The 25,995-nt window shown below is 55.3% G+C and overlaps 1 protein-coding gene and 2 pseudogenes across 3 annotated transcripts in view; 2 read left to right on the top strand and 1 right to left on the bottom strand.

Moving 5' to 3' along the window:
* LOC149852953 (antigen-presenting glycoprotein CD1d-like) overlaps positions 1-900 on the top strand; it is a 3,417-nt gene extending 2,517 nt beyond the window's left edge. Inside the window, exon 5 of the mRNA XM_090029517.1 lies at positions 896-900. Within this exon, the coding sequence (XP_089885643.1) occupies positions 896-900 (5 nt within the window). The remainder of the gene's footprint in view (positions 1-895) is intronic.
* Positions 1-25,995, bottom strand: part of LOC149852950 (DLA class II histocompatibility antigen, DR-1 beta chain-like) — a 298,803-nt pseudogene that overhangs the window by 184,922 nt on the left and 87,886 nt on the right. The gene's annotated exons all lie outside the window — the stretch shown is intronic.
* Positions 12,447-22,796, top strand: LOC149852952 (HLA class II histocompatibility antigen, DR beta 4 chain-like; annotated as a pseudogene). The gene is made up of 4 exons (XR_016439326.1): positions 12,447-12,873; positions 13,262-13,591; positions 16,448-16,729; positions 18,670-22,796. The product of XR_016439326.1 is annotated as an HLA class II histocompatibility antigen, DR beta 4 chain-like (transcript).

Below are 25,995 nucleotides of genomic sequence, written 5' to 3'. Positions count from 1 at the left end.
TTGGAGATTTGGCTGATGGGATAGCATCAGAGCACAATGGGCTGAGGAGGAGAAGGGGGAGGGAAGACACCAGTTGTCAAGAAGGAGAGGAAGCCAGGCACTGGCTGGGACAGGGGAAGGGTGCTGTGTGTGAGGGGGAGGCGCTGGGTCAAGGGGGGAAATCGGTGCTGGTCCCAGTCACGGGCCAGCTGGGTACTGTGGGGGTATCAATTTAGTTGCAGGCTGACTGTGTGCTGCAACTGTATGAGCCACGGGGCTGTTTGGTTTGGGATCGAGGAGGCAGAGTTGGGAGTGAAGCAAAGGCAAATTTATTATAGCTTACACACGCAACAGTTAAGAGAAAGATAAATGCGACAAGCAGGTAATGCGGTATTAAAGAGCTAATGGGAAATAATAACAACATCTAGGTGAATCAATTCTGTTGTAGGCCACCTGGGCACTGCGAGGGTATCAGCCACTGGGCTGTTGTAATAATTGCAGGAGACTTCAACTAAATCCTAAGTGAGAGTCAGCAGCACCCGGGGGCTAGGCAGGGACAGATCCTCCAGACTACTGAAACAACTGTAAAGTAAATTGGATGCTTATCTTGCTGGGATCCTATGACCCCAGCTGTCTTCCTGCCCTTTGGGTGGGGGGCTGGACTCGATGATCTCCCGAGGTCCCTTCCAGCCCTAATGTCTATGAAATCTATGAAATCTATGAAACTGGTCAAGGACCACAGCCTACTGCACGCTGGGAAAGAAGCCCAAGGCCTCGGAGGAAATTTCACCCAGTGGACCCCACAGGAAAAAACAAGTCCCAGGTAGACTTTGTCCTCCTCCCCAAGGGGTGGAAGCAAAAGGAAACCTGCTCCATGCCCATCTCTTTCTCGGACCACTGCCTCCTCACGCTCCAGGATGAACTGGGAGGACAGCGGGAACTGGGCAGAGAGGTGTGGAAGCGAAACACTAGGGCTGTGCAAAACAGCACTGGTCCATTTTGACTTCTGCTTTGACGTTTTGATGGGACAGTGTTATGTTTCATTTCAAAACTGCTGCTCGGTTTCGTTTCATTGAAACTGTTTCATTGTTTCAGCTCTGTTTCGACGTTTCATCCATAGGCTATAATGGGGAAGAAGAAAACTGTCTATAAGTTTGTCATTTCCTGACTGATTTGAATGCAACTTATGAGGATGGTAGCCCCTTCTGAGGCCATGGAGCCTACCAAGTTTCAAGGAGGTAGGTTGAGGGGTTTCTGGGAAACTGCATGTCAAAATTAAAACCAAAACTCCTGCCCCTTGTAAGTGTGAAGGCGCAGGGAGGAGGGGGTGAGCACTGCAGGGATGGTACGCCTGATGAAACCATGAGGCCTGCCAGCTTTCAAGGAGATAGGTGCAGAGGTTTCTGGGAAACTGCACCTCAAGCTGTTAACAAGCAAAACTCGTGACATGGGTGACACTATAACCAGCAAGGCTCAGGACTGTCAAACACGTGACAGGTCGGGGCTTTCCCCAGCCATGACTGTGTGTATGCATGTGGTAGCTGGAAGTTATGGTGCTTCCTACCCCCCTTTCACTATGGGGGTCCTTGGTCCTGGCATTTCCTGGGGCTGCTGTGCCACCAGCAGTCCCACCAGGCCTCCCCAACCCTGGCAGAGAGCAGTTTTAGTAGTCATGCCCAGGGCCAGGGCCATCCTCTTTCCGAACAGCCCCAGCCCATACCTCCAAGTTCATCCTGGCACAGAAGCTCAGCAGGGACATCTTCTTCCTCTGCTGACTGGTGATGCAGTGAGTACCCTGTCTAGCTCTGAGAGCAGGGCATTAAATGGCATTTTTTAATTGAAAAAAAAGGAAATAGTTGCCAATGAAGTGAAGAGGGTGGTATGCACTTCACCTGCACCTGGAGCTTGGGGAACCCCAGCAGTGGGAGGTTCACCTTCAGGAACACCAACTGCTCCCCCAAACATGGATCCAAACAGGTGCAGTGGGCTATCACTACATCACCAGCAATGCTGAACACCCTCTCGCTCTGACAACTGATTGGTGGACAAAACAGGTGTTTGGGGGTTGTGGCGGGCCCATAGGGGGTGCTCCTGCGTTGAGCCGCCCACCTCCCTGCGCCCGCCCACCTGCCAGGCTCCGAATGCCTCCCTAGGGGCGCCTTATGCTTGGCCGACCCCTCTCCCGGAGCACACTCGCTAGTCTGGGGGTAACGTGCCGCCACCACCCCGAGAAGGGACTGTCTCGGCCCTGTGTCCTCGGGGAAACACAGGCCTAATAGTCCGACGGGTACTCGACCCGGTACAGGCACTTGGGGCACTTCCCAAATCAAGGGGGCAAAAAGTAAAGTCTCCCTTAGTCTGCAGACCTAACGGGTCTCTTAGGTGTAATTTAGACCCACCCCTCAATAAGTCTCCCACACCAGTCACAAAGGAGAACTTTATTGATTACAGGGGTAGGGGAAACTAGGGTACAGGGTTCAGCAATATATTAGAAATCCTAGAGAGCAAACTGTGTGGCTGAGGTAGCCTTTTGATCACGCATCTGTGTTACTGCCAGCTAGATATCTAATCCGATTGAGTAGCTTCCTCACAAGCATCTTCCAGAGTTCTCCCGTTTCCCCTCTGGAGTCTGGGGGTGAGAGAGAGCTCGGTCCCGATGGCAAGGCCCCTCTGTCTCCCCTGCTTGGCTGCTGCTTCACCTCATGGCCGAAGAGAGAAGACCGGGCTTCCTCCCCGCCCAGCCTATATAGCCCCTGTGACCTCATGCACCTGGGCCAGTGGAGGTCAGCCCCAGCTGGCTGTCCGCCAACCAATTTGAAATACATCACCTGTTACCAGGCAGATTCCAGCTCCCCAGGTAGATGCCCCCCACCCAGGTGATTGATGCAAGTCAGGTAGGCAGAGGGAGCAGGTTTCCCTCCCTCAGGACTGCAGCCAGCTCAGGTTACCTAAAGAGACCCGGCCCATCCCAATCAAATGGTTGCTGCTCAGAGATTTTAGTCACAGTGTGACAGGGCAGAGATTTTGGGGAGAAACAAGGTGGCTTTCTGCCACACTTCCCCCTCCCCCTCCTTTAAAAGCTTGGATCCGTAGCTTCACAGGAGGTATGGAGACAAGCGCGCTAGTTTGGAGGGGTCACCTGTTTGACCCTACAGAGAAATTACGCACCACATAATACTGAGCCTAACAATAAAACTTATAAAACATAACAGCACATTCAGGAACTTCCCTGCCCAAGCACTCTGCGACCACGTTCTGGCTTCCCTGGATGTGCTCGACGGTGAAGTTGAACTCCTGAAGCTGCCAGGCCCAGCGCTGCAGCTTGGCAGTGGAGTTCTGCATCGTCTGCAGCCGCTGCAGTGGGGCATGGTTCGGTAGGACGGTGAACTGCTGCCCCCATAGATAGGGCCTCAGCTTGTTCAGCGCCCAGAAGATTGCCAGACACTCCTTCTCGATAGACGACAGGTTTCGCTCCCGAGGGATTAACTTCCGGCTGAGGTACACCATGGGATGCCACGTGCCTTGGTGCTCTTGTAGGAGCACGGCTCCTAGTCCCGTGTCGGAGGCGTCTGTGGTGACATAGAAGGGTTCATCAAAGAGCGGTGCCTTCAGGATCGGGTGTTTGACCAAGGCAGCCTTTAGGGTGTCGAATGCTTCTTGGCACCCCGGCCTCCAGACCACTGGATCTGGGCTTCCCTTCTTGGTCAGCTTGTGTAGGGGAGCCGCCGTCACCCCGAATCCCGGGACAAACCGTCTGTAATATCCGGCCAGGCCAAGGAAGGCTCTGACTTGCTTCTTGGTTTGTGGAGGCAGCCAGTCCTTAATGGCCACGATCTTGTCCCACAAGGGAGCAGGGAGGGGCTGTAGGGGAGCCTTGCTTTTGTCCCCACTTTTGCCCTTCCGCTGCCATGTCCCACAAGATCTGCAATAGTCCGTCACATTCTGGGCAATTCAGGGCCAATAAAAGTTTGCCTGACGCTCCTGGCGTGTCCGTTCCCTGCCCATGTGACCCGCACACGGTAACTCATGAGCCATGGAGAGCAATCGTTGTCTGTATTTGCGAGGTACTATGATCTGGCGATGGGGTTCCCAGGTCTGTGCGCAGTTCTTGGGCACCCACAACCGGTAGAGAAGTCCCTTATCCCAGACCACCTGCTCCCTCTTCTCTGGGGTAAACTCACTCTCCTGCTCCTGAGCCATCTGCCGGAGGTCCTCCAAGCTGGGGTCCACCAGAACCTCCTGCTTGAACTCCTCTCACCCGGCTAAGCCATCAGCAGAGAGTTCGGGGGCTCCTGCAGGGAGTGCACCTTCACCCTCAGAGACTTCCCTGGACTCCTCCCTGAGAGTCTCTCCTTCCTCTGCCACTGACGGAACAGACACTTCCCTGGGACTGTCACTTAGCCCACCCTCGGGGTTGCTAGTTCCCTCAGGAACTGGTGTGCAATCACCCTCCACTGGGGCCTCTCCCAGTGCACCCAATGGCATGGCTGTCTCTTGGGGAGTTTCTAACCCTCCCCGTCTAGCGTTTTTGCTCTGCAGACATGTCACTGCGTTAATGTGGTAGGGCTCTAGCTCTAGGGCCTGGTCCAGCTCTCTGTGCAGAAGTTCTCGAGTAAGAATATCCCATCCCACCAGGATGGGAGCTGGAGCCCCTTCCATCACCCCCATTTCTACATGCATCGCGCAGCCTCTCCACTCGAGGGGTGACCGGGTTACCGGTATCTCGAATGGTGGAGACCCCACCCCTTGAAGGGTAAGGGTCCTCCTGGGGATTATATCCGCAGGTGAAACTAGGTTGGCATCGATTAATGTCACGCTGGACCCTGTGTCCAGTTCCCCAATAAGGGTTCTCCCATTGACCATTATCTTGGTCCGGTGGGGGGCCATCACCTCCTCTGGGTTTGTGATCCTGTAGCAACAGGCACGCCCCTCAGAGGGGCTCAGGCCTTCCCCCTCACTGCGTACAGCTGCTGCATGTCTGACGAGCTTGGGTTTGTTGCTTAACTTTGGGCATTTGGGCTTGATGTGGCCCGGCTCTCTGCAGTTATAGCACCCCCTCTTTTCCGAATTGGGGTGTTTGGTCCAATCAGGGGCCTCCTTACGCTCAGTCTGGGATGGCCCCTTTTCCCCTTTTGGACCTGGCCCTCCCTTCCCCCCTCTTTGGACCCCTTTATGTTCCTTCCCAGAGTAGGGGGGCTTCTTTGTCTGGCCCCTCACGATTAAGCAACAGCTGATCCGCAATTTCAGCGGCCTCTTGGACTGTTTTGGGGCCTCTGTCCTTGACCAGGGTTTTAACCTCCCTTGGACAGCAATGATAGAATTGGTCCAATACCATGAGGTGGTACGTTTTCTCGGCAGTGTCAGCCTGGGCTCCCCCTACCCATTTAAGGAAAGCATCCCACATCAAGGCTGCATAATCAGCCATTGACTTCTCTGGTTGTGGGCGGAGATTCTGGAATTTTTTCCGGATATAGTCCAGCCCTAACTTGAACCTTGCAGCCACGGCCTGTTTAAATGTATCATAGTCGTCAGCTGTATCGGAGGGCAGGCTGTTCAGGACCGCCGCCAGGTCGCCATCTACCAGAGCCGCTACGTGCATCATGTACTCCTCCTCAGGCACCTTCAACCGTCGGGCTTGCTTTTTCAAAGATGCTGAGGAAAACTTTGGGGTCATCTCCGGGTTGGTAGCAAGTGAAGGCTGAGGAGTTCGGTTTGGGGCATTCCCTGGGCGCTCGTGGAGGGCCCGCATCATCCCCGTTGGTCCGCAGACGGAGTACCTCAAGTTCGTGCTTGTGCTTGGCCTCTGCCTCTCGGGCCCCCACCTTGTGCTTGGCCTCTGCCTCTCGGGCCTCGCGCTGTGCTGTCTTCTCCGCCAGCTCCATCTTCCTGAGCTCCATCTCCATCTACATCTTTGCCTTCTCACGCTCAGCCTCCTTCTCCATCTTTGCCTTCTCCAGCTCCATTTTTTTCAACTCCAGCTCCATCTTTTTCAGCTCCAGCTCATACTTGAGCTTGCCCTGTCGCTCCTCTGTAGGGGTTGTTCTACATGAGGAATGTGAACTTGGGAGCGGCGCTGTGATTCTGGGGAGGACTCAGGAGTTGGCGAGTGTGGAGGTTGCTCTATGGCTGAGTCATTGTCACACAGGAGTTTAATCAGTTCCTCCTTCTTTAGCCCTTTCTTCACATGAAGGCCTCTCTCTTTCACCAGCTCTTTCAGTTCAGGCACGGTCTTTTCGGTGTACTGCTCCATCATCGTGGGTATCTACACTATCCAGTCGACCCGATGCCAAATTAGAAATTGTTTGCTCAAGGGATTTCAGTGACTCTATTACTCTTCCCAAATTATGCCTGTAAAACAGCAGGGTATTCGGATCCCACCTCTGCCACCACATGTGGCGGGTGCAGGGATCCCACCTAGGTAAAACAGCCGGGTATTCGTATCCCACCTCTACCACCACATGTAGTGGGTGCAGGGATCCCACCTAGGCAAAACAGCTGGGTATTCGTATGCCACCCCTGCCACCATGTGTGGTGGGCCAGTAGGGGGCGCTTCTGCGTTGAGCCGCCCACCTCCCTGCGCCCGCCCACCTTCCAGACTCCAGATGCCTCCCTAGGGGCGCCTTATGCTTGGCCGACCTCTCTCCCGGAGCACACTCACTAGTCTGGGGGTAACGTGCCGCCACCACCCCAAGAAGAGGCTGTCCAGCCCTGTGTCCTCAGGGAAACACAGGCCTAATAGTCCAACGGGTACTCGACCCGGTACAGGCGCTTGGGGCACTTCCCCAAGTCAAGGGGGCAAAAAGTAAAGTCTCCCTTAGTCCGCAGACCTAAGGGGTCTCTTAGGCATAATTTAGACCCACCCCTCAATAAGTCTCCCACACCAGTCACAAACGAGAACTTTATTGATTACAAGGGGTAGGGGAAACTAGGGTACAGGGTTGAGCAATATCTTAGAAATCCCAGAGAGCAAACAGCGTGGCTGAGGTAGCCTTTTGATTACACATCTGTGTTACTGCCAGCTAGATATCTAATCAGATTGACCAGCTTCCTCACAAGCATCTTCCCGAGTTCTCCCGTTTCCCCTCTGGAGTCTGGGGGTGAGAGAGAGCTCGGTCCCGATGGCAAGGCTCCTCTGTCTCCCCTGCTTTGCTGCTGCTTCACCTCATGGCCGAAGAGAGAAGAGCCTCCTCCCCCTCCCAACCTATATAGCCCCTGTGACCTCATTCACCTGGTCCAGGGGAGGTCAGCCCCGGTTGGCTGTCAGCCAACCAATTTGAAATGCATCACCTGTTACCGGGCAGATTCCAGCTCCCCAGGTAGATGCCCCCACCCAGGTGGCTGATGCCAGTCCCGTGGGCAGAGGGAGCAGGTTCCCCCTCCCTCAGGACTGCAGCCAGCTCAGGTTACCTAAAGAGACCGGCCAGGGTGTGGTCCCCTGTGCTGGGCCCATCCTAATCAAATGGTTGATGCTCAGAGATTTTAGTCACAGAGTCACAGGGCAGAGATTTTGGGGAGAAACAAGGTGGCTTTCTGCCACAGGGGCAACTGTGCCCAGATATGGCCACATATGGCTGTGGCTTGCCCAGTAGACCAAGGGGCAGCAGCTCCACATCCTCAGCAAGAAAAGCAGCCACCAAGGCCTGAGTGCTACCTGCCTGATGGTGGCATTTGGTGCCTCTGGACCCCACCATGGACGCTATCCCCTTAGTCCACATTGGCAGCATCTGTGGTGGAGGAGGAGGCTGGCTGGTGGATGGCATGCTAGCACAGTACGGTGGATCCCTGTCTTCCACGTCCCCGCTCGTCCTCCATTCTGCCTCCCTGACTCTTCATCAGCACCTCTATCCACTGATTTAGGGTTTGGCTGATGCGTAAGATTCCCATCACCCTCGGGTCACACATGCTGGGCAGCCTGAACCCTGGCTACTAAACTAAGGAGAAGGGCTGGCCATCAACAGCCAACATCTCCCCAATACTCTGGGGGATCTTGCACACCCTTGCAATGTGCCCCCCTTGCTGTCTGCCTTTCCCCCACTGTTCCAGGGTGGCCTGCCTCTGCTTTGGGGGAACGGGGGCTTTGGAGTGAGAGGGGGATAGAGTCAGGGGTCCATCAGGGCTGTCCACTCTCCCTGATCCTCTTCATCTGCACCATCAACCCCCTGGCTCAGCACATCAGGCAGGACCCTGGGATCCATGGAGTCCAGATCCCTGAGGCAAGTAAGAAACAAGCCCAAGTCCTGGCTTACATGGATGATTTGAACATCCTGTGCAAGAATAAGTGTGCAGTAGAAAGAGTCCTGGGGCACACATGGATTTATGAAGTGGCAGCGGGGGCCAAGCTCAATGTGAGCAAAAGCACCTGCCTGGCCGTAGGCAAGCTTGGGGACCTGGAGTCCCCTGGGGGTCTCAGTGCCCCACGAGGGGGTCAAGATCCTTGGGCTGGAATTTGATTCAGAGCTGAGTGGAAGAAGGACTTGGGAATAGAAAGAGGCCAAGGTGAAGCAGTGGTTGAGTATGTGGCACGGGCATCACCTCCTCATGGGTGGTCGCATGGCACACATAAAGGCGATGTTGCTATCAGGACTTCTGTACGCCACAGTGGTCTACCCACCACAAAGTGTGTCATCCAGAGAGCTGTGAGCATCTTCTCCTTGGGATCCCAAATGGGGAATGTGGCGAGGAAGACCATGTAGAAAAAGAAATGGGCTGGGGGCAGGGGGATGCCAGACATCCACCTGTTCTTGCGGGCACCATACATGTGCCGGATTTGCAAGCTGGTGACTGGGCCAGAGACCAAAACAGCCTGCCTAGTGAAGTTATTCTCAGGTCAACTACTGAGATGGTGTGGAAAGTACACACCAACGAATGGGAGACCACGGACCATGGAGCAGCCCTGGCTCCACAGGTTCCTGAACGAGTTCTGGAGTGAGTATGTGTTACAGAAGGAAAGCTCGGTGACTATGTCCAACCACAAAAAGATGCAGAGGGAAGTCAGAGACAGGCAATCATCCATGGAGATGCTCCCCTATGAGGACTACCAAGCCATGTGGAAACAGACTTTCCAAAAGGACGTCCACAAGGACCACAGGGACTTGAGTTGGTTGATAGCGCACTGAGTACTGCAACTGAGGGTGTGGAGGTCCAGTGAGGGACAAGGGATTCGACCCAATTGCCCCAGGGAGACTTGCCAAGAAGAATCAGAGACCACTGATCACCTCCCGTGGCACTGCCCGTATGCCAAGGGTGTGTGGAAAAAGGTAAGCCACCTCCTTCAAAGAGTGACAGGAGTCAGGCTAATGACAAGGGAGGCAGTGATATAAGGACACCTGACGGAGAAGCAGGGGTCCCAGATAATGCATTTCAATCAGTCTGTGTCCTGTGTCTGGAGTGCCCTGTGACAATGTAGGAGCCTCCTGTTATACAGGCACGCTGCGCTCAAGGAAACAGGCCATTAAAATGTTCATCAGCAGTGAGAAGGACAATGAATGAACTGAGAGAGCAAACCCCAAATCAGGGTTTGGACTAAAGGACTGTGATTGGGGTAGGTGAGCGTGGAGGGTGAGTGCACAGGGGTGGAGGGGAGTGGGTGCGTTTATTGTAATTGGAAGTGCTGGTTTCTTAATGCGGTTTTGAGATGTGTGATGGGAAGTTTATGACAGAGGGTGTATTTATAGAACTGTCTCTATATAGAGAAATATATTTCAATAATATAAAAAAAAACTCTGAATGGGCCAGGCTGGCAGCTCTGTCCCAGACTTGTGGCCGGACTCCTTCTTTCTGCACACCCTTGGAAAGTCTTGCAGCACCTGTGCCTTAGGGATGCTGTGCGGTAAGTGCACTTGGGGAATCCTGGCAGCCTCTTCTGTGGAGGAGGGGAGCTAAAGCACAAACAAATGAAAGGTGGGACACCTGAAGTTGGCAAAGATGCCTTTTCTATGAGCTGGCCAGGCCTGAGTGATTCTGGTGAAACAGGCATTTGGGAATAAAAAAGCTGGGGCTTGTGACATAACCCAGCTTGTTCTCAGTGGTCACACAGGAGACAGCTAAGAGGGGTTGGGGGCAGAGGGACTCTGCTGAAGGGGTGAGGGCTCCCCAGAGAGTGTCACAGAAAGGATGCTAGTACAGGAGAGTGGGACATCTGTGAGGAGACACCAGGGGTAGTGCCGTGGCTGCTGTGAGCCAGGAGAGCCCTTCGTGTAGGATGCTATAGCCCAAGGGCTGGGCTGGGAGCTGTGACCCAGAAGGGTGCATCCCTTTGGGCCAGGTAAGGAGCTTTAATGCTGAGGATTGTGGCAGAAAGCCACCCTGGTTTCTCCCCAAAATCTCTGCCCTGTGACTCTGTGATTAGATGGGCCAGCACGGAGGAGTCACACCTCAGCCTGTCTCTTTAGGTAACCTGAGCTGGCTGCAGTCCTGAGGGAGGGGGGAACCTGCTCCCTCTGCCTACGGGACTGGCATCAGTTACCTGGGTGGGGGGCATCTACCTGGGGAGCTGGAATCTGCCCGGTAACAGGTGATGTATTTCAAATTGGTTGGCTGACAGCCAGCTGGGGCTGACCTCCACTGGACCAAGTGAATGAGGTCAGAGGGGCTATATAGGTGTGGGGGAGGAGGCTCTCTCTTCTCTCTTTGGCCATGAGGGGAAGCAGCAGCAAAGCAGGGGAGACAGAGGAGCCTTGCCATCGGGACCGAGCTCTCTCTCTCACCCCCAGACTCCAGAGGGGAAACAGGAGAGCTCTGGAAGATGCGTTTGAGTAAGCTACTCAATGGGATTAGATATCTAGCTGGCAGTAACACAGATGCGTGATCAAAAGGCTACCTCAGCCACACTATTTGCTCTCTGGGATTTCTAAGATATTGCTGAACCCTGTACCCTAGTTTCCCCTACCCCCTGGAATCAATAAAGTTCTCGTTTGTGACCGGTGTGGGAGACTTATTGAGGGGTGGGTCTAAATTATGCCTAAGAGACCCCTTAGGTCTGCGGACTAAAGGAGACTTTGCTTTTTGCCCCCTTGACTTGGGGAAGTGCCCCAAGTGCCTGTACCGGGTCGAATACCCGTCGGACTATTAGGCCTGTGTTTCCCCGAGGACACAGGGCCGAGACAGTCCCTTCTCGGGGTGGTGGCGGCAAGTTACCCCCAGACTAGCCAGTGTGCTCCGGGAGAGGGGTCGGCCAAGCAGATTTCAACAGATGACAGTGCTCAGCCCTCACACTGACTGGTCTGCTTGGATGGGGATGCCCAATCTCTGGGGCTGGGGGAGTTGATGTTCAGAGGTGAGGTTCTCTGATCTGCTAAGCCCTCCGGTGTGCTGAGTCCTGGATGGGGGCTGGAGAATTTGGGGACTCAGGCCAAGCCAGTGGGTCTCTATCCCTGCACAAAGGCATACTGTTTGGCAGGGTGTGGCACTGGGATGTCCCTGCAGGAGGAACTTCCTCTTCTCCTGTCTCCTGTGGCCATCCCACTGCAGGGGGAGGGTGTGTTGGGTGCCTGCAGTCCCCTCCATAGCAGGGGTGTGGAGCACAAAAACCACAGCCCCTTCCCAAAATCCTTGCTGCCTAAGTCCAACTTCCCCCTGCAGTCCCCTCCTTCCCCAAGAGGCCGCTCACCAGCTCACGGGCTCTCTAGTGGCAGTTTGCATAGGCTCAGTGTGTGGAATGAGGAGGCTCCACTTCTCTTCTCACACTCCTGCTCCAACCATGGGTCCCGATTCCCCTTTGCACATGGCTTTGACCACTGTGGTGCCCTGCATGGCCAGCTGGTTGCACAGGACCAACTAGGCTTGAGGGGGAGCTCTGCCCTCCAGCCACCTCCTCTCTTGGGGTACCTTGCATTGGGCACACAGTCAGGCAGATAAGAGCTATAAACTGCACAATGCAAGGGACTGGGGGCCCCAGTAATTGGAGAAATCCCAGGTGATGACCAGGGTGATAGTGAGGAGAGGAAGAGTCCAGAAGCAATGAACTGGCATCCCAGAGCAGATACCATGGGTAGGACTCAGCAGTTTGAGAAATGGGGCCCTGCCTTTCCTATAGGCACCAGTTGAAATCTGGTCCCAGGGACCAGGGACCCTCATGCCCTGTGCCCCTCTTTGGTCCCTCTGTGCACAAAGTGGTTAGGTTTTCCCAGTGCACACCCTTCCTCCCCACCCACAACACCCACTTCCCCCACTGTCTTTATTGCTGGGTGGTGGAGATGGCCCCACAGACTGGAAGCTTGCCTGGGACTTGAGTGTACTGGTCCGGACTTTGCCCCAGATGCCCCGTGTACCGCACTGCGCAGCACTGCCCGGCTCTGGGGCTCAGCTCCCATGTGTACCATGGGGGGAACGGCCCAGCCCAGGGACACAGGGTGTGGGGGGAAATGCAGAGGGGAGGGAGAAGTCAGGGTTTGGGAACCATCTGGGAGATGAGCTGAGGGAGCCCGGGGGTGGCTGAGCCCTGGAGACGGGGCTTCCCCCGGGGGTGGGGCCCCGGGAGCAAAACGTGCCCCTGTGTGGACGTGGCCCTGGGCTCCCCTCCCCCCAGCACCATCCAGCTGCCCCGGGGCAGGGCGGTGCGGGGGCAGGCACCCACTCTGCTGCAGCAGGGACAAGTGTGGCGCGGGGCCCCTGAGCCCGGCTGCACCCGGCGACAGATGACGCCGCTCCGCCCCGATGCTGACTGGTCCCCGGGGTGGCGAGGGGCTGTCCCCGGGCTGGGGCAGCGTCGCGGGGCTGCTGCTCGGGGCGCGGCAGAGCACGTCTCACTGCCGGGACATCGAGGGGTGGCAGCTCTGCCCTGCGCCGCGATGGGGACCGCTGGGACGCCGGGGGCCGGGGGCCGCTGGGCGGGGGCTGTGCTGGCGACACTGGCGGTGCTGGGGACCCGCGTGGCCCATTGCACGGAGCCCCCCGGTGAGCAGGGCGTGGGAGGGGTGGCAGGGCCTGGAGCCGCGCGCTCGGGCTTTTCTGCATGGGGAAATGATCCCCAGGGCTAGGGGCAGGGGTGTCGGGGGGGTGTGGAGGGACCCACAGTGCACGGCCGGGGCAGTGACACCCCCGATGGACACCGGGTGCTGTACGGGCAGTGGTCTGAGGTGGGGTCACTGGTGAGGCCAGGGTGGGGGGCAGCCGGGCAGGGTGAGGGGGCAGCCATGCAGCCTGGGGGGTCAACAGACAGCTGGGGGAGTGGGGGAGCACCCTGTGTGGTCCCAGAGCAGTGACTCCCTGGGCACTCTGCCCCCCGGGGGCCTTCCTGAGGGGAGACCCTGACCCGCTTGCTCCTTTCCCTCCCCCGCCCCAGAGTATTTCCTGTTCCAGCACAAGGCAGACTGTCTCCACACCAAGAGCACCCGGCGCGTGAGAGATCTGGACAGGTCCATCTGGAACCAGCAACAACTCGCTCACTTCGGCAGTGACCCGGGTGTGTAGGTGGCGGACACGGAGCTGGGGGAGCCTGACGCCGAGTACTGGAACCGCCAGAAGGACGTGATGGAGCTCAGACAGGGCGAAGTGAACACGTTCTGCCGGCACAACTACGGGGTGTAGGAGAACTTTATCAACACGCACAAAGCTGAGTTCTACTGACACAACTATGGGGTGTTTGAGCAAGGCCACATGATCGGCCGCAGGGGTGAGTCCCGGGGTCTGGGGCAGAGGCGGGGGGCGGGGCTGGTGTGGGCGGGGCCGGGCCCCGGTGTGCTCTCCCACAGCCCCGCCCCCTGCGGGAACCGGGGACGTCATCACCGCGCGCCCGGCGGAGTCTGACCCCCGCCCGAGCAGGCCCGTGGCGCTGGGCGCAGCGCGCAGCGCGGTGCCCACGGGGGTCGGGCGCCTTCCCCGGGTGCAGGGAGGCGGGGGGCGAGGGGGCAGGAGCTGCAGCTGCCCCCCCAGCCCCCCCTCGCCGGCAGGGCAGGGGCAGCGCTGCGCCGGGGGTGCGGGCAGAGGAAGGGGCAGCTGTGACCTGGGAAGGGAAAGAAATCACATGGAGGGGCACACGAGGTGGGAGTGCAGATCCCGGGGGGGCAGATCATAGGTCCAAGGTTTTACTTGCGGATCACGCTGTCACCCTGCGGGGACACGACCATGGGGCAGGGCGCAGCCGGGGGCAGTCGGGTCACACCGGGGTTGCAGAAGTGCCCCAGGAGCATCACCCCCCAGGGCTGGGGGAGGGGAGGGGCGCAGGGGTCGCCCATGGTCAGGACGGACAGGAGCCCAGGCACTGCCTGCCATGCAGCAATGGGAGCTGTGGGGTCGGGGGGGCTCGGCCCTTCTCCACCCCTAGCACTGCTGTGGCTGGTGAGGGGCGGTGGGCCCGGGGGCAGGCTGCGCGGCACCCACCAGGGACTGAGATCAGCGCTCCCTGCCCCAGGCACCAGTCACTGCAAAGAGCTTTGCCCAAGGCCCTTCGGGGGGGCCAGGCAGGAGCACTTGCGCCACAGGCAGGACCCAGGGAGCTCAGCCCCGTGGAGCCTTTCCCCGGGGTGGGGGCAGGTCCCTGCTGTCTGGGAGGGGGCACCACAGCTGCAGGGGTTCTTGGGGCCCCAGACAGCTTTGCCTGCCCAGGTCCCGGGGAATGTCCCATTTCCAGCAGGGCAGGAAACCAGAAGTGTCTCGCTCCTCTCCTAGAAGACTTGCTTGTTGCTCTGGGCGTGGGGCAAGTCGCTGCGTTCAGCGGGTAACAGGAATCTCATCCTGATGAGCAGGGATCCTGGTGTCCTGTGTTAAAAAATCCCAAATTCTGCGATTAAAAAGCCCCAAATCCACATTTTTCCATAACTAAAATGAAACTCCCGTGTATATAGAGTCGTCAGCTGTACACAATGTTTATTGAGATATTTACAGTTTTAAACCAATCTGGAAACCAGCCAGTGCCTCAGTCATTACATTAAAATAGAATCTAAATACCTCTATATTTTGGCTTTTGATTTTGGTCATTGATACTGGAAAATCAGAGCTTCCCCTGCCCCCTTCACTCACCAGGACGTGGGCCAGGTGCCGCTGCCCCTCCCCCACTGCTTCCTTGCTGCTGAGCAGCCCTGACATGGCAGTATCCCTCACTACCAAGCCACAGCCCCCCCAGCCATGCTGGTACCCCTCATTCCTGACCTACACCCCCGCATCCTCACAAATGTCCCTCAGTCCTGACCTGCACCTCCCTATCTCCACCAGTGCCCCTCACTCTTGAACCACAGTCCCTCATCCCCACTGGTGCCCCATATTCCGGACCCACAGCCCCACATCCCTGCCAGTTCCCCTCACTCCAGGCAACCCCCCACATACCTCAGTCCTGCTGGTGCCCCCCTCTTTCAATCCACTTCCCCCTCCCCGAGGCCGCAGCCCCTCTGTATATTGGGAAGGGGGGTTGTATGGGGCAGGGTAGGTGCCCAACCATAGGCAACAGCATGGGTGATGAGTTGGGGTGGCATGGGAGGGGGGGACATGCCCCTCCAGATTTGTGTGCCCACAGTGGGGTGTGAGGCTATAGCTTGGCTGGACCACCACCAGGCAAGAGCTGCCTTTGTGGCCCAGCGGGTGGCACCTGGCACAGGAGGGTGGAGCAGGGTGGCAAGACTCACTGCTGCAGCTGCCGCCAACACCTCCCCACCAGCCGTGCCACCATGGAGTAAGGACATGCCACCAGCAAGGTGAGGAGTAGCAGACTGGGGGCCTCACAGGCAGGGCTGCACCTCTACCTGGCCACCTTTTCTCTTTAAAGGACAACATCCACATTTTTCTGCAGCAAATGGAAAACCCAAACCCCTGCTTATGAGACGCATGATGGGGTCTCCTGGGGATAGGGCCAGGTCCCAAACCTGGGATATCTTTGCAACTCACTGCCACTCCCAAGCAAAGCCCCTGGCTGTCCACAGCTGCAAGCCATTAACCCAGGACAGGACACTTGGTGCTGCAGCCATAGAGCTGGGCCTCCAAAATGGAGAGGTCTCCCCCTGAGATCTTGAATGAAAAAGGGAATCCAGAGCGTTTAAAAGACCCTTCTAGATTCACGTCATTTGCAACTAAAAAAGGAGAAACTTCAATGAAAGTTTACCTTTAATTATAAAAATATCACACTGCCTTGAATGTAATGTGCAGCAGAGAAGGCAGCAGCAACAACATGCATCGGGGGGAAAAAATAACACATTTCCTTACCATAAGTTTACAAGTAGCAGCAGGGAGGCTCCCACTTGCTCTGTTTCTTGAAAGTCCCTGCACATTTGACTTACACATTTGCTCAGAAACTGCTCTTATCATATTCCTCACTTAAGATTCACATTGCAAATCCAGTTAGCTGTTCTTGGGGAAAAGCACATGTGCTGCATGTGAGAAAACACAGCAGTTTATAGTGGCACCAAAGTAATGATTTAAATAAACGCAAGGCTGAGGGGTGAGAGAAACTGAGGCAGGCAGGGGTCGGGGGAGAAAATGTTCCCTGATGGAGGAATCCTTCTTTCTCGCAGCTCATTCTCTCCATCTCTTTCCCACTCAGGAAAGCCCAAGGTGAAAGTCTCCCCAACAAAATCAGGGGCCCAGGCCCACCCGGACACACTGATTTGCTCCGTGACGGGGTTTTACCCCGGCGGGATCGAGGTGAAATGGTTGAGGAACAGGCAGGAGCAGACAGCCGGAGTGGTGTCCACGGAGCTGATGCAGAATGGAGACTGGACCTTCCAGATCCTGGTGATGCTGGAAGTGACCCCCCGGAGCGGGGACGTCTACACCTGCCAGGTGGAGCACAGCAGCCTGCCGGGCCCCGTCACCGTGCTCTGGGGTGAGGAACGGGGAGCCCGGGGCAGCCCCTGAGGTCTTGGAGGGGAGGGGTCTCCCTTTGTGCAGCCCCACACGGGCTGTGCAGGGTCAGGCCCCTTTGCCACAGGGGCAGGGGTGTGAGCAGGGGGTGGGAGCCCGGACTGAGCCCTTCACCTCCGGCTCCTGTCTCCACAGAGGCGCAGTCAGACTTAGCGCATTTGCTTGGAGTTTGCTCTTACTGTATTCCTCAGTTAAGATTCACATTGCAAGGCCAGTGACCTGTTTTTGGGGAAAAGCATGTGTGCTGCATGTGAGAAAACACAGCAATTTTATAGCAGCACCAAAGTAAAGATTTAAATAAACTCAAGGCTGAGGAGTGAGAGAAACTGAGGCAGGCAGGGGTTGGGACTGTGGGACTTCATGGGGCTGAGGTATTGGGGGGCTTTCTGCCCCAAACCTCCCTCCTCTGTCCTGTTGCTCGTCTGCTGGCGCAGACCAAGGTTTTCCCCTGGCAAAACGTAGTGTCCCAGGAGACTTTCATTTCAGCTTCCCTGCGCTCTGACCTTGTTCTGCAGCAAAGGAAACTTTGGCAGCTGGGGGGTCCGACTGGGTTTGTTCAGTGCAATATAATGCAGATCCTCAGCCCTGCAGGTGTGAGAGGCTGCAGGTGTCAGGGGTCCCGGTCTCCCCCTTAGCCCAGACAGTCAGGGAGGGGTGTGGGGCAGGAGCAGGATTGTCTCGCCTACACCAGACCCAGGGAGAAAATGTCCCCCGGCACTGGGAACGGCAGAGGGGAGAATAACAGCCCTTTCCTGGAGGCAGGAGATGAGGAGCAGCAGCAGAAAGAAGGAAGCACTGCCCCCGGCTCTGCTCCCTGTGAGGCCCAGGCAGCTTTCACACCTACCTGGGAACTAGCGGGTGCTGCTACTGCTGTATTTCTCACCTATAATGCTCACTGCGATATCCAGCACGTGGGGTTTTTTTCTTTTTTGAGGAAAAGTGTACGTGGTATGAAAGGATAGCATATTTTCTCTTGCACCCGTGCTCTATCATAATCTGTTTCCTGATTGCTGACACCCCTCGCCACCTCCTTCTTCCCTAAATTTTCAATTGCTGCTTTTGGCATAAAAGAAAACACAGCGCGGGCTCCTCCAAAATGTGCACAGCCATGGTCTGGTCTAGGGCTGTTCCTGGCACTTGATTCTGCCCGTGTCTCCCTGCCTGCCCTCGGTCAGGATGAAAATACAAACGCAGCTTCCCAGCTGAGACTGTGGCTCACACAAGCGTGACCCCGGTTGAATTCATCCTCGCTGAATGCTCTCTGGAAATAGAGACAGAAGCACAGAGTAGTGAATCCAGATCAGGGAAATACCTACACGTGCACACAGGGAACCCCTCTATCCAGCCCTGTCTGGGTGAGACCGTGACTTGGGTTTTTAAGGGGAGATGAGAGGTCCCTAATGGGGTCTGCCCCGCACCTCCAGGCTAGGGCAGGATCTCTGGTCTCTCTGAGGGGCTGCCTCTGGTGAGACTCTCACCATGTTTCTCCTTGTTTTCCAGGCCGCCCCGTTCCCCAGCCAACAGGTAATTTCCATCTCAGTCCACCCCTAGGAAGCCCCCCGCCCCCTCAGGGACCACAGGCTGCACAGGGGGCCCATGGAGCGGCTGCCCCTGCCCTTTCACCCCAGCACTTGCCCAGCCCAGCATGGGTGGGAGCTGGAGCATGGAGCATTTGCAGTGAGGAAGAGGAGGAGTCTGCATCGCCCTCATTACTGCCATTCAGGCCACACCTAGAGCTACTCCCAGGGTGAGAGCATCCTGGGCCCTACAAGAGCATCCCCCCATCCGGGGGCTGCAGACCAGCCTCTAGAGAGGCCCTGGCCCCTGTCAGACCCCCCCGGGGCCCTTTCCCAGTGCCGCTAGTCCCTGCCCCGTGCTGACGTCTCCCCTCTCTCCCCGCAGGGCTCCTCAGTTAGATCCTGCAGTGTCGGGGCCGGCGTTGCCCAGCGTGATTCTCCAGCCCCGCTCTCCTGGCGGCCGTCCCTGTATCTGGAGCTCTTCTCCCTTCCCTCCAGCCTCACCTGGACCCTGGGGCTGACTCCTCAGAATTAACCCTTTCTCTGCCTAAGCCTGAACCACATCTGCACTCAGAAATGCTACTGCTTTTGGGGGCACCTTCAGGGGACTCTGATCTGAGACACGGGGAGCTGTAACAAGCCTATTTCCAGGAGTTGTCACAGCCCTTTGGAATGAGACTCCCGTGGGTCCTCAAGTTAAGCTAATATGCCCCAGAAAGGATCAGTGTCACCTTCAGCCTGAGCAGTGGAGACATGTTATTAGGAAAGGAGAGGATGGAGGAGCCCAGTGATACCCAGGGGACACGTGCTCTACCCTTGGGCCACAGTGGTCCTGGGGGGTCTCTGAGCTTGTAGCCACCTTGTTACAATTGAGATCTGGTAAGTCTGGCCTGGGGTCCCAGGGTGTCCCATGGTGCTGTTGGACAGAAGCAGGTGAGGGTTGAACTCCCGAAGAGACAGCTGCGGTGGGAGAGGCCCCTGCAGAGGGCAATTGCACACCAGTCCCTGAGGGAACAAGGAACCCCAAGGGTGGGTTCAGTGACAGTCCCAGGGAGGTGTCTAGTCCATTAGTGTCAGAGGGAGGCAAGATTCTCAGGGAGGAGTCCAAGGAAGTCCCTGAGGGTGAAAGTGCACTCCCTGCAGGAGCACCTGAACTCCCAGCTGTTTGCTTAGCCGGGCGAGAGGAGTTCAAGCAGGAGGTTCTGGGGGACCCCAGCTTGGAGGACCTCCAGCAGATAGCTCAGGAGCAAGAGACCAAGTTCACCCCAGAGAAGAGGGAGCAGGTGGTCTGGGATAAAGGGTTTCTCTACCGGTTGTGGGTGCCCAGGAACTGCACCCAGACCTAGGAACCCCATCGCCAGATCACAGTACGTTGTAAATACAGACAACATTTGCTTTCCATGGCTCACGATTTACCATGTGCTGGTCACATGGGCAGGACATGGACATGCTGGTGGCTGCAGGCGAACTTTTATTGGCCCAGAATTGCCCAGAATGTGACAGACTACGGCCAATCTTGCAAGATACGCCAGGAGACAGGCAAAAGTGGGGACAAGAGAAAGATTCCCTACAGCCCCTCCCTATCATTGATAAACCCTTCCAAAGCATGAGGATAGACATTGTATGCCCTCTGAGGCATAAGACTCATAGAGGGAAAAAGTACATCCTGACTAGTGGATTTTGCAACTCAGTACCCGAAGGCGGTTGCCTTGACCTCCACCGAGGCACCTGTGGTTGCTGATGCCCTAACCAAAATCTTCTATCAGCTGGGGTTTCCTTCTGAGATCCTGACCGATCGGGGTGGAAACTTCCTGGCAGAGGTGATGAAGTGCCTGTGGGAGTGCTGTTCGGTGAAACACCTCAAGACCACAGCCTACCACCCTCAGACAAATGGGCTAGTAGAGAGGTTCAATGGGACCTTGAAAGGGATGCTAAAGGCCTATGTGGACTTGAACCCCAATGACTGGGATAAGAAAATTCTGCATTTGCTCTTTGCCTCCCGGGAGGTGCCCCAGGAGTCCACGGGGTTCTTGCCATTCGAGTTGATGTTTTGGAGGCGAGTTTGAGGTCCTCTTGATCTGGTGGGAGAGGAGTGGGAAGGGAAAATCCCTTCCACCAAGACCTCCATGGTGGAGTATGTGCTGAACTTTCGTCAGAAGCTGACTGACATGATGAAAGTGGCACGAGAGTCCCTGGGACAGGCCCAGGAGAAGCAAAGGTCCTGGTACGATGAAAAGGCTCGCTTATTTTCCTTTGACCTTGGTGATGAGGTTATGGTTTTCTTGCCACTAAAGACAGACAAGCTACAAGCTGCTTGGGAAGGTCCTCATGTTGTCCTGGATAAGCTGGATGATGTGACCTATGTCGTGGCCAGGAGTGGGAGAAAGCCTGAGACTGTTCATGTGAACATGCTTAACCCTTACTTTGATAGAGGGGATGCGTGTTCTGGATTTCCTCAGTAGAAGGATCACCTGAGGACCCAGAGGAGCCGGTCATGTACAGTGACTGGGATGGGGAGGCAGGAATAGAGGAACTGCTCCTGCCGGACCATCTGCCCCCCCCGGACAAGGACAAGGACAACCTGCTCGCAGCACTCAAAGACTTTGGGACAGTGTTCTCCAACAAACCAGGTAAAACGGACCTGGTGGTGCACTCTATAGACACGGGCAGCCATTGCCCTGCACACTCCAGACCATACCCAGTTAATGAGAAGATAAAGCAAGAAATAACGTGAGAGATCACAGAGATGGAAGAGTTAGGTGTAATTCGGCCTTCAGTGAGTCCCTGGGCCAGCCCGGTTATACTCGTCCGGAAGCAGGATGTGGCCATCTGGTTCTGTGTGGACTACCGGAAGCTGAACACTTTTACCACCCCAATGCATACACTATGCCCAGGATGGACACTTTGCTTGATCGCCTGGGCCCAGCCAAGGTTATTTCTACTCTTGATCTGTCCAAAGGATTCTGGCAAATGGCACTGGATCTGGATGCCATAGCCAAGTCTGCCTTTACCACCCCTGTGGGACAATATGAGTTTATGGTTTTACCTTTCGGTACACGCAACTCTCCAGCATCTTTTCCAAGACTGATTAATAACCTGCTACAAGAATGTCAGCAGTTTGCCATGGCTTACATCGATGACATCGCTATCTTCAGTCAGGACTTTGAATCGCACCTGATTCATCTGGCCACCATGTTAAGCAAGATCAAGCAAGCTGGTCTTACGGTGAAAGCCAAAAAGTGCCAGTTACTATCTGAGTGCAATATTTGGGACATCGTGTGGGTGGAGGTCATGTCGCTCCCCTGTGGGACAAGATCAAGGCTGTTAAAGACTGGCCACCTCCACAAACCAAGAAGCAAGTCAGAGCCTTCCTTGGCCTGGCAGGCTATTACAGGTGGTTTACCCTGGATTTGGAGTGACAGCAGCTCCCCTAACTGAGCTTACCAAGAAGGGCAGCCCTGATCCAGTGGCCTGGAAGCTGGGGTGCCAACAAGGGTGCCCTGGTCAAACAACTGATCCTGAAGTCACCGCACTACAATAAACCCTTCTACGTCACCACAGACGCCTCTGACACAGGACTAGGAGCCGTACTCCTACAAGAGCACCAAGGGACGCGGCACCCCGTGGTGTCCCTCAGCCAGAAGTTAATCCCTCGGGAGCGAAACCTGTCATCTATCAAGAAGGAGTGTCTGGCAATCGTCTGGGCACTGAACAAGCTGAGGCCCTATCTATGGGGGCAGCAGTTCACCGTCCTACCGGACCATGCCCCACTGCAGTGGTTACAGACGACGCAAAACAACAATGCCAAGCTTCAACGATGGGCCTCGCAGCTTCAAGAGTTCAACTTCACTGTCAAACACATCAAGGGAAGCCAGAATGTGATAGCATCCTCTCATGAAAGGACTTGGGGTAGTGGGTTGGATGGACTCAAACCCGCCTGAGAGAGCTCTGGTGGGGAGTTCCGGAATGTGCCTGTACCGGGTCGAGTACCCGTAGGACATTAGGCCTGTGTTTCTCCGGGGACACAGGGCAGAGACAGTCCCTTCTTGGGGTGGTGGCAGTTTATCTTACCCCCGGACTCTGTGGTGTGGCTAGAGAGCAGGTCTGCCAGGGCTTAGGTGCCCCTGGAGAGACACATGGAGTCCAGAAGGTGGATGGGCGTGGTGAGGTGGGATGCTCAATGCAGGAGCGCCCCCTACGTGCCCACCACACAGGGCACCAGAGTGGCCAAAGCCACATGCCATCCAAAGGCATGGACACCTAGACGCATGGTTGTGGCAGGAGTGGGAGAGGGGAAGTTTTCAGAATCCTAGAGAAGTCGTGCGGGAAAGGAAATGCAGAGGTTACATCGAGTTGAACCCCCTGCCTGAGACACCATCAACTTTGTCCAAACCAGGCCAGACAAATCCATTGTCTGACCTCCAAGCAACATGACACAGTCAACCCTGACATGACACAAACCTAACACCTTCACCTGCCACAGGTAAAGCAGGGGAACTAAGGCAGCCAATGTCCTGCTTCAATAAAAGATTCTTATATTCACTGAAAAGATCTGAGGAAGAGGCCATCTCGCTACTACGCAGGAAGCCAAACCACCCCCAGTCCAGAGAAGTTGACCATGGGTAAAATTTTTCCTGCCTTAGGAATGCAGTGTCAATTTGGAAGGGCTAGACCCTCTATCCAGGATCCGCTATGTTTGAGTCAAGCATAAGCATTGCCATGGCCCAGTCGCCATCCCCGTGGCAAATGCAGGTGCAGGAGCAGCAATCTGGGCTGCAGGGGTGGCTGCACCCTGGCTCCCAGCCTCTTCCCTGCTCCCCCATTCCCTGGTGGTGGCAGACCAAGATGTGAGAGCCTCAGGGGACTTTAGTCTCCAAAGCAGGTAAAAACGCCCCTACTTCCTCTTCATGCTTAGAGCCACATCCTCTCCCTCCACTTTCCACCTTGCCCGCTCACTGCTGCTACTTTCCCTGTTCTCCCTGGGATGGGGGAAGCTTCATAACTACTTCTGCCCACTTTAGCTGGACAGTGCTCAACTGGGACAACAACATCAGTGGGCCAGTGGGTGTGTTCCCCTGTCCTGCCTACCCCCCTGGGAGAAGGTGTGGGGAAGGGGAAGAGCCCCTACCCATCACCAGTGCCCAAACTGAGCCTAATCCCCACGCAGCTTGCCTGAAACTAGCAGAACATCCCTGAAACTTCCTCTGCCCTGGGACAGGAGGGAAAATAGCAGCAGCAGGTGGGCTAGTAGAGGGGCCATGACTGAGCCTGGAGGGGATTCTTACCTGTTTCAGGGACTTTCAAAAGTTCCCAGAGTTTCCATGGCATGCTCACGTCTGAAGTGCACCCCATCTGGGCTCTCCTCTTCCTGAGAGAAGCACACATACCTGCCCCAAGCCTCTGGTGGATTCAGTGGTCCCAGATGGGGACAGACAGAGCAGGAGCTCACAGATCACGCCTCTCTTGGTAAATACAAAACTCAGGAGTTAGGACACTGGTCAGGGAAAAGCATTTCATCTGGCTCAGAGTCCTTCCAGCAAGTATGAATCCATTGCAGGGAGAGACCCCATGCCAGTGAAGTCCTTTTCTCCCCGTGACAATTCCTGGTCCCCCACGATGCAGCCACAAGGAGGGTCATCACAAGGATGTACTTAGAAAATCTTGATGAGGCAGGAAACTCAGCCCATCCCAGTGTTAGTTTACTGGGCACTGAGAACAAAGCCTAAGGTCCTGTTCTCTTTGCCGAACCACCCAGCTTATTCACTGGCTTTTTCCATTCCTGAATCAAGTCTTCCCATGCACTGCCTCTCGGAGCCCAGCACTGCTCCATCCTTTACAAGGGCACTGGGTGCAAGTGGGCTGAGAAATGCTACCTGCACTTCCCCTCATCTCTTCCTTCCCTGCCTGTAGCCCTGCAACAGGGAGAGTCTCCAGAAAGCGTGGTCAGCCAGGGCAGCAGTTATAATAGCCATCAGCCTCATTCCAGCCTCCCTTCTTTGATCCCAGGCACCATGAGGTGGCAAGGGAGGTGGGGGCAGGAGGTTTCAAGTCCACATCTGCAGTTGGGGTGGGCAGAATAGGAAAAGGATCCATACAGTCACCTGAGGGAACACAACAGATATACAGGCAGAGGGAGGATGCTCACAGGAAAGGGCAGTGCAGGATGGAGGTGGGGAAAGCACAAGGAGAAGAAAGATGGTTGGGAAGGGACCTGACCCCAGGGTGTTACTAGATTTGCCTATCACTTTGGGGTGTGCTCACTTATTAGGGATACGTTTCTAGGGTCTTGGTAATTCTATCAGTGTGCTGCTTGTGTTACTTGTGTTTCTGTATGGAGCTGTATCTCTCCCTTCTGCAAGCCCTCACCCCCAGTGGAGCTATCTTGCAGGACTCAGTCTCAATGGGGCTGGGTTCCTCCCACCACCAAATCAGTCATACACACACATGCCCACACACAGAGATTAACGTGACACGCCTGACCCGGCCGGGTTGATCAGCATGGACAGGCTGACACCCTCATACGCCAGGAATCAGAGCAACAATACACTGCAGTCAGACACAAGCACGTGGGTAAACAGAATACCTCTGAATCCGGCCGGGTGGCCAGCTGACACCCGCATAGGCCAGCATTCAGGTCATTAGGGCACGTCTGAGTCAAACTGAGTCAATAAGCCTGTTCAAGCTGATCCCCTGATGTGTTTCAAACTCAGCACGTCCCAATCTTTAGCCTTTTGATGAGCAGACCCCACAGTATTTTGGGGCATTAAAGGGATCTTTAGCTTAGGTAAAAGAAGCATTGCTGCAGAGCAAGTGGGGAAGGAGAAGTAGAGGAGGAAATATATACCCAGTTACCACCAGTTTGACTATAAAAGGTATTTATTGTTAAGTATATGAAATATATAATGACATTAGTAATAATAGACATGCAAAGGAAAAACAAACACAAACAATTACAATACTACCCTGGTTTCACTAAATATTTGGTCAAACTTAGCTGAAGCTTAACTAATACATTTCAGGTTCAGAAATCTATGCCTAAAGAGAAAAGACAGAGAGCGAGAGAGAGAGAGAGAGAGAGAGCTGGGATCTCCCCAGTCCAAGGCACTCGGGTTGCAATGCTGACAGGTAAAGTTCTCAGCACGATCCCTGAAGGGAGACGATCTGTTTCTTCCAGCTTCGAGAACAACAGCGGATGGTGTTAGAGAGACTTTTCTTCTTGAAGCACACTCACACATGGCTGCTTTTTTTACAGAACTTGATACCCTCAGTTCAGCTGCTTCAAAGCATTCTCAATAGTGTAGGTCATTGTCTTTTCTCTTGACAAGGAGTTTTCTGTTTTGGACCATCTCAAGAAACTGATTGATACTTAGGAAAACATAAGGTTAGGGAGTAACCAGACACTTAGGAGCCAGCTTGAAATTCCTATGGATAGCAGATATACCAATGGGATATCTCATGGTTTGTCCAGAAACAATGGATAGCTTGCAGCATCAGGGTTTGGGATTTTTACTTGTTGTGAACAAGCCTCAGCTTAGCATGACTTTTCCAGATCTTATTATAGTCTTTTAACAGACTTAAGGCAATTATTGGAGTGTTCATAACCTTTGAGGGTCCAGGGAGGACTTCCACCAGTAATCCCAGGAAAAGTATGACAACACCTGTGGTCAGGGCTCCAACAGGCTGGACGCTGTGCTGAACGCTTTACCATTGT

Source organism: Crocodylus siamensis, chromosome 15 (genome assembly GCF_052110815.1).
Source record: "Crocodylus siamensis isolate JL-2025a chromosome 15, ASM5211081v1, whole genome shotgun sequence".
NCBI lineage: Eukaryota > Metazoa > Chordata > Crocodylia > Crocodylidae > Crocodylus > Crocodylus siamensis.
Note: the sequence above shows the minus strand (reverse complement) of the source record. Positions and strands in the feature narration are given on the sequence as shown.